At 41.3% G+C, this 15,418-nt stretch overlaps 1 protein-coding gene across 20 annotated transcripts in view; it reads left to right on the plus strand.

The window, feature by feature from the left end:
- Nucleotides 1–13,613, plus strand: part of CADPS (calcium dependent secretion activator) — a 589,311-nt gene extending 575,698 nt beyond the window's left edge. For all 20 annotated transcript variants that reach the window (XM_066244444.1, XM_066244445.1, XM_066244440.1 and 17 more), the window contains 2 exons: nucleotides 9,013–9,117; nucleotides 12,434–13,613. In XM_066244444.1, the coding sequence (XP_066100541.1) occupies nucleotides 9,013–9,117; nucleotides 12,434–12,613 (285 nt within the window). In that variant the 3' untranslated portion in view covers nucleotides 12,614–13,613. The remainder of the gene's footprint in view (nucleotides 1–9,012; nucleotides 9,118–12,433) is intronic.
- The last annotated feature ends 1,805 nt before the right edge of the window (nucleotides 13,614–15,418 follow it).

Below are 15,418 nucleotides of genomic sequence, written 5' to 3' on the forward strand. Positions count from 1 at the left end.
GCCTCTCCAACACTTGTTATTACCTGTCTTGTTGATAACAGCTAATCTAACAGCTGTGAAATGGTATCTCATTGCAGTTTTGATTTGCATTTCTCTAATAGCTAGTGAAGATGAGGGTCTTTTCATTTTTTTATTTGTTAGTTTGTATGTCTTCATAAGAGAAATGTCTGTCAGGTCCTCTCTCCATTTTTAATTGGATTATTTGCTTGTGAGTTCTTTATACATTTTAGATATTAACCCCTTGTGAGAGCTGTTGTTTGTAAATATCCACTTCCATTTATAAAAGCACTCAGATGATATTCCCTATTAGATAAGCCCTTAGCTCTGACAAATCCTGAAACTTGCATGCAGTCTTACAGTGCTTTGCCAACTTGGTATAGATGACTTGAATATGCCAAGGTTTCTTAGCCATGTCCTCTCTGAGTCAGAATTAGAACACTAAATACAAGCACATCCCTGCCAGTCCTTAGACCTGAGAGAGATGGGCTGTGGAATTGCGGCTCAGGATAGCGAAGCTATGGGCACTTCGGTAGAAGTGTAAAGAAACCCAGAATGATGCTTTCAACATGCTCTTAAATTACCCAAATTGTAAGGAAGAAGTATGCATTGAAAACATCAGATGTAAAAGATTTGATTACAGTATTTCAATATAGCAATTTAAATAGGTTGTGAGGGTTTTTTCCTAACTAATTATAACCTACTTTGGTCACAAAATGCAAAGTAAAGAACTTAGTTACATGGGTGTGGTCACGGTGTTATCTTTTTCTTTGACTTCTTGCCAACAAATTGTCCTTTCTTCATAAATGCTCTAGACAAGATGCTAAGGCAATTTCTCTGGTGTGTGGCTTTGCTGAGTTGTCCAAAGAAAAAATAAAAACCCTCCCGCTTTTACTGTGTTTCTTCAGTCCAGAAATGCAGCTTGGTTACCAAGAGGTTACAAATTACTTATTTGTCAGACATTTTTAGAATAGCAGCTGCTCAGAAAGCTTTGTACAACCTTAAATAGCTCTTACCTAGCAAGGTGTGTTTTCTTATTCGTGAATCAGGGTGTGACAGCGTGGATCATGTAGGTAATTACAGCTGACACTTGGTATATGCCTGGAACAGTTGAAAACACGCCACAAATATTAGCTCATTTAATCCCCACAGTAACCCCAAGTAGGTTTTTTATTGTCCCCATTTAACAGTTAAGAAAACTGAGACACAGAGAGGTTAGGGGTTTATGAAGATTCAAACAGCGAAGGTCTAGTTCAAGTCTGTTCTCTTAGCCACTAAGCTGTAGTGCCTCTCAGTTCTTTTTTTTTATTATTATTCATTTTAGAAAGGACAGAGAGAGAGAGAGAGGAGAGACAGAGAGAGAGAAGGGGGGGAGGAGCTGGAAGCATCAACTCCCATATGTGCCTTGACCAGGCAAGCCCAGGGTTTCGAACCAGCGACCTTAGGATTTCCAGGTTGACACTTCATCCACTGCGCCACCACAGGTCAGGCGCCTCTCAGTTCTTGAGTCCAGATTCCAACTCTTGCTAGCTACTAGACCACTTTACTTTTCTGAGTCTCACTTTCATTATCTGTAAAGTGAGACTATAGATGATGATATTCAACTGTATAGAGTTTAGCTATGAAATACCTAGGCATGGTTTGAAAATGCCAGTTTATTTAGAAATAAACTAACAATAGAGCTTATATCTTTGTGTATTTTAACACATTCATGCTTAAGATATATTGTACCGAGTCACAACATTTTAATAAAAAAAGATGTGTGTGTGTGTGTGTGTGTGTGTGCGTGCGTGCATGGTGCAATTATTGGTCCTTAGGTCAAATACCATAATTTCTAAAACAGCTCATGTTTACAACATTGGGCTAAATATTGCCCTCAATTACAGGCATGGGGCAACCTGTCCTGTTGGGTGTGTGTATATGTGTGTCTGTTTTCCTAAAAGTGATACACTATGCTATGCATGTCACACATCAATAAACTTTTTCTTTAAAGAGAAACAGCACATGCTGATGACATCTTCTTTAATGTCACATGAAACTGAACTTCCCAAGGCTCTGTCATTTTATTCTTCCTATTCACTTTCCATTTTAAAGCTTACAATGTATAATTTTTCAGAACCAAAATTTTGATCAGTGAAGAACTTTTTATCTTCAAATATGTTAGGAAAATTTAATCATTGTGATACAGGCTACTATTCTAATTGCATTTCTTCTTGAAAACTTAAACTGTCCACAAGTGAGAATGTTCTCACTCTTTCCGAGTAGTAACTGATGATTTACTAACCCAAAGGGAAATAGGCCAGGCAGTGCTGCAGGAGAGAAGAAATAATATTTGACTCTGACTATGAAATGACATCCCTCATCCCCATCCAACTTCTTCTAATTATGTCCCTTAAGAGTCAGTAATGTTTGACTCTCATCCATCAGTTCTTGAAGACTGTTGAGTGGTTCCCCATAGGAATCCCCTTGACTTCCCACACTGGGTTTAGCAACTTTCTAAGCCCATAAAAAGTAGAATGCTTTCAACACCAAGCCAAGCTCAGGCTCTGAGACAAGTTCAACAGCATTATACTACCCACGCACTTCTCCTTTGAGAAGTTGCGAGCTGAATGAGTTGGCAGAGGAAACTCCGAAAACTAGAGCTGTTTCTATATAAACAATCCATTACTTTTTAAAATTATTGAGTTGAATAACAGGCTACTTATTTAACTTATCTATGCCACTCACCTTTTACAGGGCTGTAAATAGTGTCACCCTCTTACGAGGTCAGCTTGATAATTAAATTATGTAATGTTTGTAGAACACTATGCATGGTGTCCTCACATTGTAAGGGCTCAGTATTCAATGACTTGCTTGCTATTTTATTAACTGTGGTCTTTGTGTGTGTGTGTGTGTGTGTGTGTGTGTGTGTGTGTGTGTGTGTGTCTTAGGAACCTTGTATTAAGTAGTATTTGGTTAATACAGTAGCCTTGAAGTCCTATAAAATGGTCTGGTCTGACAGGGGCTGCGTACATTTAAGGGTAAGTTACCCTCATGATTAGCAACTATGGAAGCACAGTGAATAATAGTTCTACTTCCCTTCAATCTCTATTCCTTGTTTTCATTACCACTCATGTGTGATATATCACTTGCTCTAAAATAAATGAGCCATTAGCAGTAAAGTTTCTTTAGGACATCAAATTAACATCAAGATGGGGGTCAGGAGGTTTGACTCATCCAGGTGGAGGCAGTCATGGTCACTGCAGTATTGCTCCATCTTGCTGATTAGGGGTTGTCCAAATCTAAATGAAAGTCTATTTTTTGTGAACTCTATATTGTCCAGTGAGGTGTGAATTATTTATCTTATCTTTCAACCCTGCAGCCTTTCCAAGAGAGAAAGTTTCCAGGAGAACTAAAGGGTGGGATCTAGAGAAAGGTATGAGTCAATTCTCAGTTACAAAATGTTGGAACTTCTCAGTTTCAAAAAATACAGTAATCAAAAAAATAATATTTTAACACAACATATTCTAAAAATAGGAATTAATGCAAAAAATGCACGATAAACAAAACATCAAAAGATTAATCCAAGACAGTATCCAATGATGCACTTGCAAGATCCTGCCTTACCTGCTTCACCCTAACCCTGGTTATAGTGAACCTGGACATTGCAGCAGAAACATGCTATAAGTAAGGATTGCTCTGCATGAAGTTTGTATGTTTACAAGGCAGAATGTGTGACCTGAGTATATCTGCATAGTAATTACCTAAACTTGTACTAGAAATAAATTAACAAAATTCCTTTGTGTTCTATGTTGAAAGTACTTATATCGGCCCTGGCTGGTTGGCCCAGTGGTAGAGCATCAGCCCAGCATGTGGAAGTCCCGGGTTCGACTTCCAGGTGGGCACACAGAAAAAGCGACCATCTCCTTCTCCACCCCTCCCTCTTCTCTTTCTCTCTTCCCCTTCCACTCCTGCAGCCATGTGTCAAATGGTTTGAGCAAGTTCACCCCTGGAGCTAAGGATGGCTCCATGGCCTCCACCTCAGGTGCTAAAATGGCTCAGTAGCAATGAACAGAGCAGCAGCCCAGATGGGCAGAGCATCATCCCCTAGTGGGTTTGTCGGGTGGATCCTGGTTGGAGCGCATGCAGGAGTCTGTCTCTGCCTCCCCACCTCTCACATAATTAGATAGATAGATAGATAGATAGATAGATAGATAGATAGATAGATGATAGATAGAGTACTTATATCTGTCATATTTCTGAGAGTAGTAACTAAAGTACATAAATTTTACTGACTGCTTACTATATGACAGTTACTCAGGCACTTACATAAAGTAATTACCTCTTTTAATGCCCACGGTAAGCCCATGAAGTAGGTACTGGTATTAACCACAAGAGAAAAGTGAGAGTCAGAGAGTTAAGTATCTTGCTTGAGCTGACCCAGCTAATAGGGGGCAACCCAAGATGAAGATGTAACATCCACCGAGGGTTTGATTATGTGTCTGAATCTTTTTAATCCAGTATTTAAATCTAGGTGAGTATAATTTAAAACAGGGGTCCCCAAACTACGGCCCATGGGCCACATGCGGCCCCCTGAGGCCATTTATCTGGCCCCTGCTGCACTTGCAGAAGGGGCACCTCTTTCATTGGTGGTCAATGAAAGGAGCACATTGACCATCTCTTTAGCCAAAAGCAAACCCATAGTTCCCATTGAAATACTGGTCAGTTTCTTGATTTAAATTTACTTGTTTTTTATTTTAAATATTGTATTTGTTCCCGTTTTCTTTTTGTTGTTTTTTTTTTACTTTAAAATAAGATATGTGCAGTGTGCATAGGGATTTGTTCATAATTTTTTTTTAAAGTCCGGCCCTCCAACGGTCTGAGGGACAGTGAACTGGCCCCCTGTGTAAAAAGTTTGGGGACCCCTGATTTAAAATGTGCTTTATACACCCAGGATGGTTTTGTAGGTTTGGGTGATGATCTATCACAGGACAAGTTTGCAACAGAATTGCATTTCTGAGAGCTAGTCCTTTGAGACTTATGCATACAATGCCAGAGATACTCATTTCATCCTCTTCCACATGGCTTTTTCTGGTCACTTACTCTGCTTTCTCCCTTGTTTCCTGGCATTTCTTGGGGAGAAGACAGAGTGGGAGAAGAGGGGAAGATGATGGCAATGATGGTGGCGAGGGTGGTGGTAGTGGTAGCAGCACTTACAGAGTCTTTATTGTGTCCCAACTACTGTAATGAGAGCTTTACACACGTTATTTCATTTAGTCATCTCAAAGCCTATGAAAGACTGGTTAATTCCCATTTTTTGATCAGGAAACTGAGTCTCTGAGAATATAAGTTATTTGTCCAAGATTACAAACCTAGGCAAAAGACAGATAAGGTCTATGCTCTTAATGACTACATTGTAGAATAGAAGAATGAAGAATTAAATGGCAAAGTTTTAGATCAGCCTTCCAGCTCTTTTCAGAGCCTTCGGAACTGGCTGCTGCTATTGGAGAAGTCCCCACCTTTCCCAGGGCTCTCTTGTCCCACAGGCTGCAGCTATGACGGGCACCCTTTCTGCTCCCAGCTGCACGCGCTTACAGAATTACCCCCAGGGGGCATACTGTAATTGTGTCCAGGGCTCTGGGGGGTTTATTTCTCTGATGCTTTTTTAGGATTAAAGTAACCTTACTTAGGAAGTTTCCAATTTATATACCTGAATTAAGGGCAAGAAGTGAAGGAGTGGTGATCGTACTTAGTACATGTCATCAGCTCTAGTCCAATTAGTACATGTCACAATTTCTAGTCCAAAGTGTTTAGAGAACACTTGATCAAAATTTTAGTGCCCAGGTGTTGGAACATCCCTGGAAAGGCATATCCAAACCACAGGAAAAACAAAATGGGGAGAACCAAAAATGTTTTTATTAATTTCTGCATCTGAAGACATAACAAACCTGCTGTGTTAGCATCAATCTCAGTTAAAGCAAACCTAATTAACACGCCCTGAAAACTGCACGAGGAAGCACAGGAACAACCCAGAAACCCAGGAGTCTGCTGATCAATGTTTAGCAACTGGTTTTCTGGGAGGGAGAAAGCCCTGGTTTGGGGTGTTAGCCAATTTCCCTGGTGTAAAAATTCCCACCATGGCCTATATCTGCCTGTAGATGTGCAGCCCTGAGTGTGGAGTTGGAAAGAGAGGCACAGGGTTAGCTCTCATGAAGAGCACACTATTATCATAGCCTCTTATGGAGGAGTGATCAGATGGTCATCTGTATCAGTCCAGTGCTGGAGCCTGGAGAACTGAACTCACTTGCTGTATGACCTGGGGCAAGGTGCTTTACCTCTGCCTTTGTTTCCTCCTCTGCAAAGGATAATATAGAAGATCCTTTTCACCTCTACCATTTTAAAGTTCTAGAAGGCAGTGACTCCTGCTTTCTCTGACATCTAAATGCCTCTAAGTGCCTTTCTGGAAAACCAAGTTAGCGCTGTGCCGCGTCCAACAGTGCCGCCCGTTTCATCTCCTGAGCATAAGGTTTGGAAAGGAGCGACTTCTTTCTTTTGCCTCTTTAAATGTGTAGCCAATGGGGCACCATACATTTTTTACACTTCTTTTGCTAGATGTGAGATCTAGGAGGAATGATGTTCCAGGGCTCTCTCCCCCTCCTCGGGGGGGGGGGGGAGATCTGCGGTGCGATGCACGGGCCCAGAGCGATCTGCATTGCCAACCCTCTCCCCTTTCGGCAGCGAGAGTCCTGATGCCATGCTACCTTTCTGTTTTTATTTTTTACTACCTCACAGCCATTTACAAGACTGGGAACTCCTCATATAAAGCGGGGATGGGGGTCCTATTCGTTTCCTGGAAGGTGGCACGTCTCTCAGCAGAGAGAAAAGGCACACTGCACAAGGCTTGCTGGCAGTCATCTCAGCCAGCACAGTTTGCCTGTTGTCACAGCCAAAGAGAAATGCCACCTCTGCCTAGAAGCCAGAGTGCTACATTTTCTTTTGTGTCCCTGAGACGCACACTTCAGGAGACCCTGGGCTTCATGGTTTGACCAGGAGGTCATCTAGGTCCTCTGAAGGTCATCTTCCATCCCCAGGATCTGGAGAGGTGGGGGTAGAGCGAGGGGGCTTGCTCGTAACTCAGAAAGGGTTATTTGAGCCCCCAGACTGCGTGTAAGATACAGCGAGTCAATGTGGAATTTGAGGCCAGTGCAAACACAGCAAGGTTGGGCTGACGAAACACCACTGACCCAGTGCAATTCCTGTTCCCCTCTCCTTCTTAACAAACCCAGACACAGTGACAGCACAAGCTCCAGAATCCCAAGGCAGGAGGTGCCAAAAACACCCCCAATAACCACTACCCCCCAAAAAAGAGTTTCAGTGAGATGTTCTCACTCCTAGAGGGGAAAACCTGTCCATGCCTGAAGCAGCCTGGCCAGGCCAGCCGCCCCGCCCTGGAGTGAGCTGCATGGTAAACCCCCACCCCACCCCCGCCTGCTCCCGGGAGGCACGGAGGGGCCTCAAACGACAGTCTCGCCTGCATGATCTTTAAAAGAGCAGAAGCTGGCTGCGAGGCGAGGCCGCGGCACTGCCTCGGCTGGGGTGTGCGGTCCCTGCTGGCAGCTGGGCCCCAAGGAGAGCCACGTTGGCTCTGAGGAGGAAGGAGCCTAGAAGTAAAAGATTTCAAAGAGGGCTTCTGAACGCTGTGGCTGAGACTCCATCGTTTTTTGCAAGGTGAAACTTGGCAGTTCTACCTTGCAAGTAAAAACCCAACTTAATTTTTTTAAAGAAATTAAATCAGAAACAAGGCTTCAGAAAAGCTGTGAGTGTTAGGCATAAACTGATTTTGGATGATCTTTAGGTGAGAAAGGGTGGAGTTACCATCAGAAACATGTTTTTATTTATGCTTTTCAAATCCCCACTGGTGTGCAATGTGTGTGCATGTGCGTGTGTGCGTGTGTGTTGGTAGCATAAGAGTATGTACGCATCATCTCAATTCTCTAACCACCGTGCGTTGTTCCTTACATCTTTTCTTTGCCCACTTCATATAGATGCCCTGTAAATAACTATATAGGTCCATCCACACCTTTTCATTTTATTTGTAAATTGTTTGGTATAAGCGGCAATGCGTAATAAAACCTGGTGAAGTTTAAAAGATTAGATTTTTTTTATACTGACACTTCATAACACTGTTCATATGTCTCCGAGTGAGATTTATGAATATATGAGCAGTACTGCAAAATTATACCGCACCAGAGACTTCCTGCACCACAGGGGTGGCAGTCTAAAGTGACACAGCTTCAAGCATTTTTCACAGACAAGAAGCAAAATTTAACCCCCTTAAGGGGAAGTATGATTTCAACAGCTTGAAATGAGCTCATTTCTAGATGTTTTTTTTCTCTCATCTTTCATAATTTTTTGGTGTTAAGACTAAAGCAGATTGCCAGCCCATGTAAGGGCATGGAAGATGCCCAGAGTGTCATGTGGCCATTACAGAGAACTCCCTCATTGTCTGTGTCCAAACACCCCGGCCAGGAAGGGAAGTGAAAGGAAACTTCGCCTTAAAATTTCAAGGCTCTTAACCATGATTCTTGGAATTGTCCTTAGCAGACAAGATCTCAAGTTTTCAAAAGGTAAGTAGTAAGTGACATCAATTAGTTCACTGGAGAAGCCCCACATTTCTGGGCACCTGAGACAAGAAGATTAGGAAATAAACAGTGACTTGACTATCAACTGAGTAAAATTAACCAACACAAAGGAGAATCAGAAGAGCAAAGGGTGGTCTTGTGAGCTGATAGACATGAGATGTCTCAAATGGAGGAGTTCTGTTTTAAATTCAAAGTTCAAACTGATCTCTTTTAAGATGACCTGCTATCTTGTGATTGTGACAGTCATTGCTCATGATCTCTGTGCTCTCAAATTCTCTGTAACCATTTTGTTTCCTCTTGTAACAGAGTGGGGTAGTCAGATGTAGCCTGTTCCTTCTCTGCTTTATACACACTCCATGATATGTTGGCTGGAGAACTTTTGTCTCTTTTTCAGCAATGGTACAACAGCTCCATGAATGTGATCTGCACCTGGTTGACGGACCGGATGGATTTACAGCTTCACATTTATCAGTTGAAAACACTAATTAGAATGGTAAAGGTAAAAGAAAAAAATTATTATTCTTTGCAAATAGCTTACTGAAATATGTTTCATTGGCAAGTTGCGGGACTCCTTTAACACAAAGAATCTGAGTTTACATTTAAAACAAGATAATTTCTACAACAGTATCTCAAATGCAAGAAAAATCTATAAAGTCATTTCGGGATACATAGCTAACTTATTACTCAGACATCAAAGGGAAATTTAATGAAAGGGAACTTGACGTTTTATCAAGGCTAGAACCTCCTCTCCGTGTTCGCCAGGACGGCGCTCTGCGGCACCACCGTGCCCTCCGCGCTGCCCTTCTGCAGCTGGCTTCCGTGCCACTGTGCCAGTCACAGCAGTTACCAACTTCAGTTAGGGTTTAATTCAATAAAATGTTGCCACAATTGGTTTAATAGAAATATTTACTTCCAGCTATTTCTAAATGTGTCCCTGAGATCATCCTCAGGATGCAAATCAATATTGTTGTCATAGTTAACTGAAATAGTTTCTCTTATCATGTGTATATACAATCTAATGTAAAGGCTCACAGAGGTGAGATCACATACCCAGAAAGTAGCTTTCTTCCCTGTTCTTGTCTGTGCGCCTTGGACTAATGATAATTATTTCAGCGTGAAATCTCAGTGGTTTACATGAAATAATAAGATCACAGAAGGGGGTAAATACGTTTTTGATCATTTTAGTTTCCATTTGATGCTTTTCCATAGCAGATTTTAAAACATTTGTATGCAAAAATCTCATTCAAAACACAAAATCCCTTTAAAAAAAAATATTTATTTTAACAATAGAACATAGCTGAATTTCTGTTTCTTAACAGTTTGCCAGAAGTCCCCCCACCCCTGCTGCCCTACCTCACCTCGAACACCCGCCCACCCCCAGCCTCATTTCTTAGTCTCCTTCAGATTAGCACAGTTTCCTTTAAGGTGCTTCTCTACCCTAGTGCTGACTTAAAACCAATTACTGTTCTGTGGAGTGTAATTAAGGAAAATTATTATCAGCTGCATTGATCTCACAAAGTGTCCATTCAGGGAAGGTAACAGACAGCAGTGTACTGCAGCTTTTAAAGAAGAAATGTATGCACTTGGGCTATGGACCCAGTCTGATTTCCACATTTTAAAATTATGATTCCTTAAGGCAAGCTCACTAGACATAATTGTTTGACTACCTAAATTTTACTTCCTGGGTATAAATACTCTTTGGAGGAACTTCTGTTTGACCCCTACTCACTAGACATGAAAAGAAGACGTTAATCTTAATATTCTTAAAATTTTCCCATTAATGATCATCTCCAGGTCTATGTTGGGAATGTTGGAATTAGCAGTATTTTATTAAGAAAAAAATATGTCAGAGAAGAGGTTTATTCTTAGCGTTCTACCCAAAACAAAACAAAAAAACAGGCATGAACCATAGGAAAGGGACACAGAAACTTCACTACCAAAGGAACCCCTTCACTTTTGCCAAAAGTGGGCCCAGTTTAACTAGAGCCTCTACACGGAGGAGGGCAGAATTCACCACCTCTTTACAAAGTATCCTACCCAGAGTCTCCTTCTGGGAAGCAAATGTGCAAATATTATTATCTTTCTTTCCTGCCTCTACATCGACTCTATGTATCCATCTAGTCATTCATCATTCAACAGCATCTATTCATCTGTCCAACATGGGACAAACATTTGTTGAGCCCTTCTTGTATATTACAAGATGGAGGATAAAAAGTCATGATATATAGTCCAAGCCCATAGGCATTTAGAGTCAAGCCAAGGCACACAGTGCCCTGAAATGTGAATGAAGGGGACCATACTCAAGTGCTCTCTACCCATTCTATTCTGGCAATAATTAGGTTATGCTAAGCATCAGCAGAATGACTGATTGAAAAGTACAGAAGGAATCAAGTGAACAACTTGGTTATCTGGTATACAACACACCTACCTTTCCTCATCTCCTAGCCTTCCCCTGCAAGGTGAAGCCCCTGTTCAGTCAGCTACCTGGGAAAGCTTGCACCTTGATCCCTAATTAGAACGGAGTTTTAATTTAAAGTCAAAACCAGATTACTTTGAAGAGGGGAAACGGGTTCTATGAACAATCATGCTGAGGCAAAGGGTATAAATTGGCAAAGTGGACATGGAGTAATCCCATCAACAATTATATGTGATTGGACTCTATGAGCTGGACCGCATTGACTAGGGAGCTCTGCAGTCATTACAACACATGGCCTTCAAGAGGGGCTGACATTGTGACTGGTGACACTCTGACTGCATGAGATAAACTATAAGCAAATAGAAATCATGCTGGGAGTAGTGCTGAAGTGAGTTAACATTCTTCCTCCTGCCCGCGTAGCAAGTTTCCCACATCAACAGGAGAAACAAACAGCAGAATTGGTAGCTGAAATGATATGCAGTGTGATGAGAAGAGTTGTAGGAGAGAGGGAGAGAGAGAGAGAGAGAGAGAGAGAGAGAGAGAGAGAGAGAGAGAGACCTCTTTCAATGTAATTTCTTAGGAAGTAGACAACAGCCAGATGCTTCTGGTCATGTTCAATTAACGCTAAGGAACTTCTCAAAAAACAGTCCATGGGATACCTAAGGAAATCCGAGAGAAATTGCCTGAAGGAACAAAGAATCTGTGGTGCAGCAATACCAAACCATTTATCTTGAAAAAGAGCCAAATTTCTTCCCTGAGACCATGAAGTTGTGAACGGAAGAGATACACTTCTTTTCCAAGGAGATGAGGAACGAGTCACATGCCTGCAGCACAGGCAAGGCTGTGGCGCCCCCCCCCCCACAGTGTCGCTGTGCCTAGCAGGCTGCACGCACCAGCACACACATGTCTCTCTCATGAGTGAGGCAGAGGGGTATGCAGCTACACACCTCAAAAATATTAAAGGCCAGACTGCCACAGGAATCTCAAAATACCATAATCGCTGATCCATTATTTTTATGTTATAACCCCTTACACTGTCTATCATATTCTCTGATAATAATATAAGAGAAAGAACCAGGCTCTGCAGATCTGCCCCCTAAAAAGAACCAAAACAAATACAGAACATTTCCCTTTTATGGAACTGAATAAACACAAGCTTATGTCCTTTGCTTTGTCTCATCTAATGGTTTATCCTGGCACAATTTCTCATTTTCTGTCATTCAACAAATCTCAGTTTTCAGCACAAGTGATGTCTGAGCAAAATGGCTTTCATTCAACCATGCATAAGGTGTGACCCTTAGCTGAAGGCCAGTTCTCACACTTACACTTGCTTTCTGTCCTTTTCCTCCCCTTCATGGAAATGAGGTCTCCCTGACCACTGCATCTTTTCCCTCCTCAGAAAACCTACAGAGACTTCCGGTTGCAAGGGGTCCTGGACTCCACTTTAAACAGCAAGACGTATGAAACCATCCGGAACCGTCTTACTGTGGAGGAGGCCACAGCGTCAGTGAGCGAGGGTGGGGGCCTGCAGGGCATCAGCATGAAGGACAGCGATGAGGAAGACGAGGAAGACGATTAGAGCACCTGGGTCTCGGATCCTGTAATCAATGCATGTCCTTAGTCTGTTAGTTAACCCCATTAGGGAATTTTCTGTCAACTACCATGCCCATGAGATGTTTACCAATACAATTGCCATTTTAGCTATGTGGTATCAAGATTAGTAAATGACCTTCAAATCCACCATTCCTGACCTATGTCTATATGTTTACAAGCAATATGGAGCACCATTCTTTAGATACTGTTTATGGATAATACATAGTCCAAGTGTTAGGCGTGTCCCTTTTACCAGCAAAGTTAAATGATGCTTCTTTAACGTACCGTGTATGTGTTGACAGTAAATGGATGTGAGTGCAAGTACACCAAGTACTTTCACTTCTTTGTTTCACGTATGCAGATGCCAGTTATTTAAATGAGTACAATAAATTAATTAAGACACATAAGTCTGCTTTGTTTTTTGAAACGAGAAACCAATTTGCGGTTTTCTCTGTTCCCCTAAAACTAAAAACATGAAGCCCTGGTGTCCTTGTTAACCTATATTTTCATTTATTTCTTATAGTTAGTCAAAACAGGGTGGCTACGTACCAATAGATCAACTCCTAATTGCCATGGCAGAGGTGATCCTATCATGATTTACCGTCAAGCACAGTTCAGAGCAACTGTCTTCTGTCCAAGTTTATCCTATTACATGTTACATTTTGCTTTTATGTTTCAATAACTGTGTATGTAAAAAAATAAACCGAATAATTAAGTTCTAACCCTAGACTATAAACGTGTTTATAATAAGATGTGGATATTTTCTTCAGTAGACTATCAGCATAATTTAAATTATTTGTTCCACACTTTTTTATATCTGTCATGTACATTGCATTTTGACCCATAACTGTATGACCTTGGGGTCCTCTGCAGAGCTGTTTCTTTCTGTGTAAAGTAGTGGCTCCATCTTGCTTCTGCCTTATATAAAGCCTACAGTTATGAAAGTGTGGGAAACTGTGGCTTCTCAATAAAGAACTATTCAAATGCCCAAAGAATACATTTCTGAGTCTTTTTTCCTGTGTTCTCTGAAGGTCAGAACTAAAACACATGACGCAGGAAGAGATGGGAAAAGGAGGGAGGAGTCATTTTCGTAGAGTGCTCTTAACAACTGTTGGAGTGGGTAGTTTTCTGACTCCACTAATTCAGAATCTGTGGGCATTTGGACGCGTTGGGCAGATTACGCTTGCATTATAGGATAAATAAGGGTTTGCTAAGCAAGAGAGTAGTGTAAACGAGAGAAATGTTTCTCCTGTACGAAGAGAAGGCCAACAAACTGTTTTTAAGCAGCACTTTAACAGCAGTGTTTGCATTCAAACAAAGCGTGTGCCAATTATATATGATTCTTATATATTTGTTAAAGCATTTTACAAGATTCTCTGAGATACAGAACACTCCTCTCGTTCCCCAACCCTTGTCAGCGGTATAATCACCTAGGTTTGAAAGAAATCAAACGTGATGTCGCCTTATCTGTTTTATCTGTGACAGTCACTAAATCAGGCTGACATTTCCTGGGACTGACTGAGGTTTTAGAGATAGGACTACCTTTCCAATAGGACCAGGTACAATGCTTACTACTTGCTCTCTACAAATCAACCCCTCTCAGTGGCACATCCACTTTCGTTTAATCCTTGAAGTATGCAGGTGCAAATCACCAGTACTTCCTGCCCTGAGTGTGATTATAAGAATAACCCTTTAATAGCAAATGTTGGAGAGGCTGTGGAGAAAAAGGAACTCTCATCCACTGTTGGTGGGACTGTAAAGTAGTACAACCATTATGGAGGAAAGTATGGTGGTTCCTCAAAAAACTGCAAATAGAACTACCTTATGACCCAGCAATCCCTCTACTGGGTATATACCCCAAAACCTCAGAAACATTGATACGTAAAGACACATGTAGCCCCATGTTCATTGCAGCACTGTTCACAGTGGCCAAGACATGGAAACAACCAAAAAGCCCTTCAATAGAAGACTGGATAAAGAAGATGTGGCACATATACACTATAGAATACTACTCAGCCATAAGAAATGATGACATCAGATCATTTACAGCAAAATGGTGGAATCTTGATAACATTATACGGAGTGAAATAAGTAAATCAGAAAAAAACAAGAACTACATGATTCCATACATTGGTGGAACATAAAAACGAGACTAAGAGACATGGACAAGAGTGTGGTGGTTACCAGGGATGGGGGGAGGGAGGACGCAGGAGGGAGGGAGGGAGAGTTAGGGGGAGGGGGAGGGGCACAGAGAAAACTAGATAGAAGGTGACGGAGGACAATCTGACTCTGGGCGAGGGGTATGCAACATAATTTAATGACAAGATAACCTAGACATGTTTTCTTTGAATATATGTACCCTGATTTATTAATGTCATCCCATTAACATTAATAAAAATTTATTTTAAAAAAATAACCCTTTATTGAGCAGCTCTTCTGTGCAGTAATTCTGCATGTATTACCTCATTTAAATTTCACAATAACGTTAAGAGGAGGGGATAATTATTTTCCTGATTGTAAATGAGAAAATTGGAGTCAAAAAGGTTAAGGTCTCTTGCCCAGCCATGACACAACTCCCTATAGAAGCATGAGTCCAGGGGTTCCAGCATAAAACTGGTAATGCACATGTTAGGGATACATCGTTCAAGCATGAAAAATCTTTGCCCAATGGCACCAATTAATTTGTGTGGCTAACTTTTTATAAATGTACTTGTATTAATTATGTTCTGAGTTACAAATTAGAGCATATTCCTGGAACAATTACAAACTATTCAAAAATGTGCAAAGTAAA

This window comes from Saccopteryx bilineata, chromosome 10 (genome assembly GCF_036850765.1).
Source record: "Saccopteryx bilineata isolate mSacBil1 chromosome 10, mSacBil1_pri_phased_curated, whole genome shotgun sequence".
NCBI classification, from domain to species: Eukaryota; Metazoa; Chordata; class Mammalia; order Chiroptera; family Emballonuridae; genus Saccopteryx; species Saccopteryx bilineata.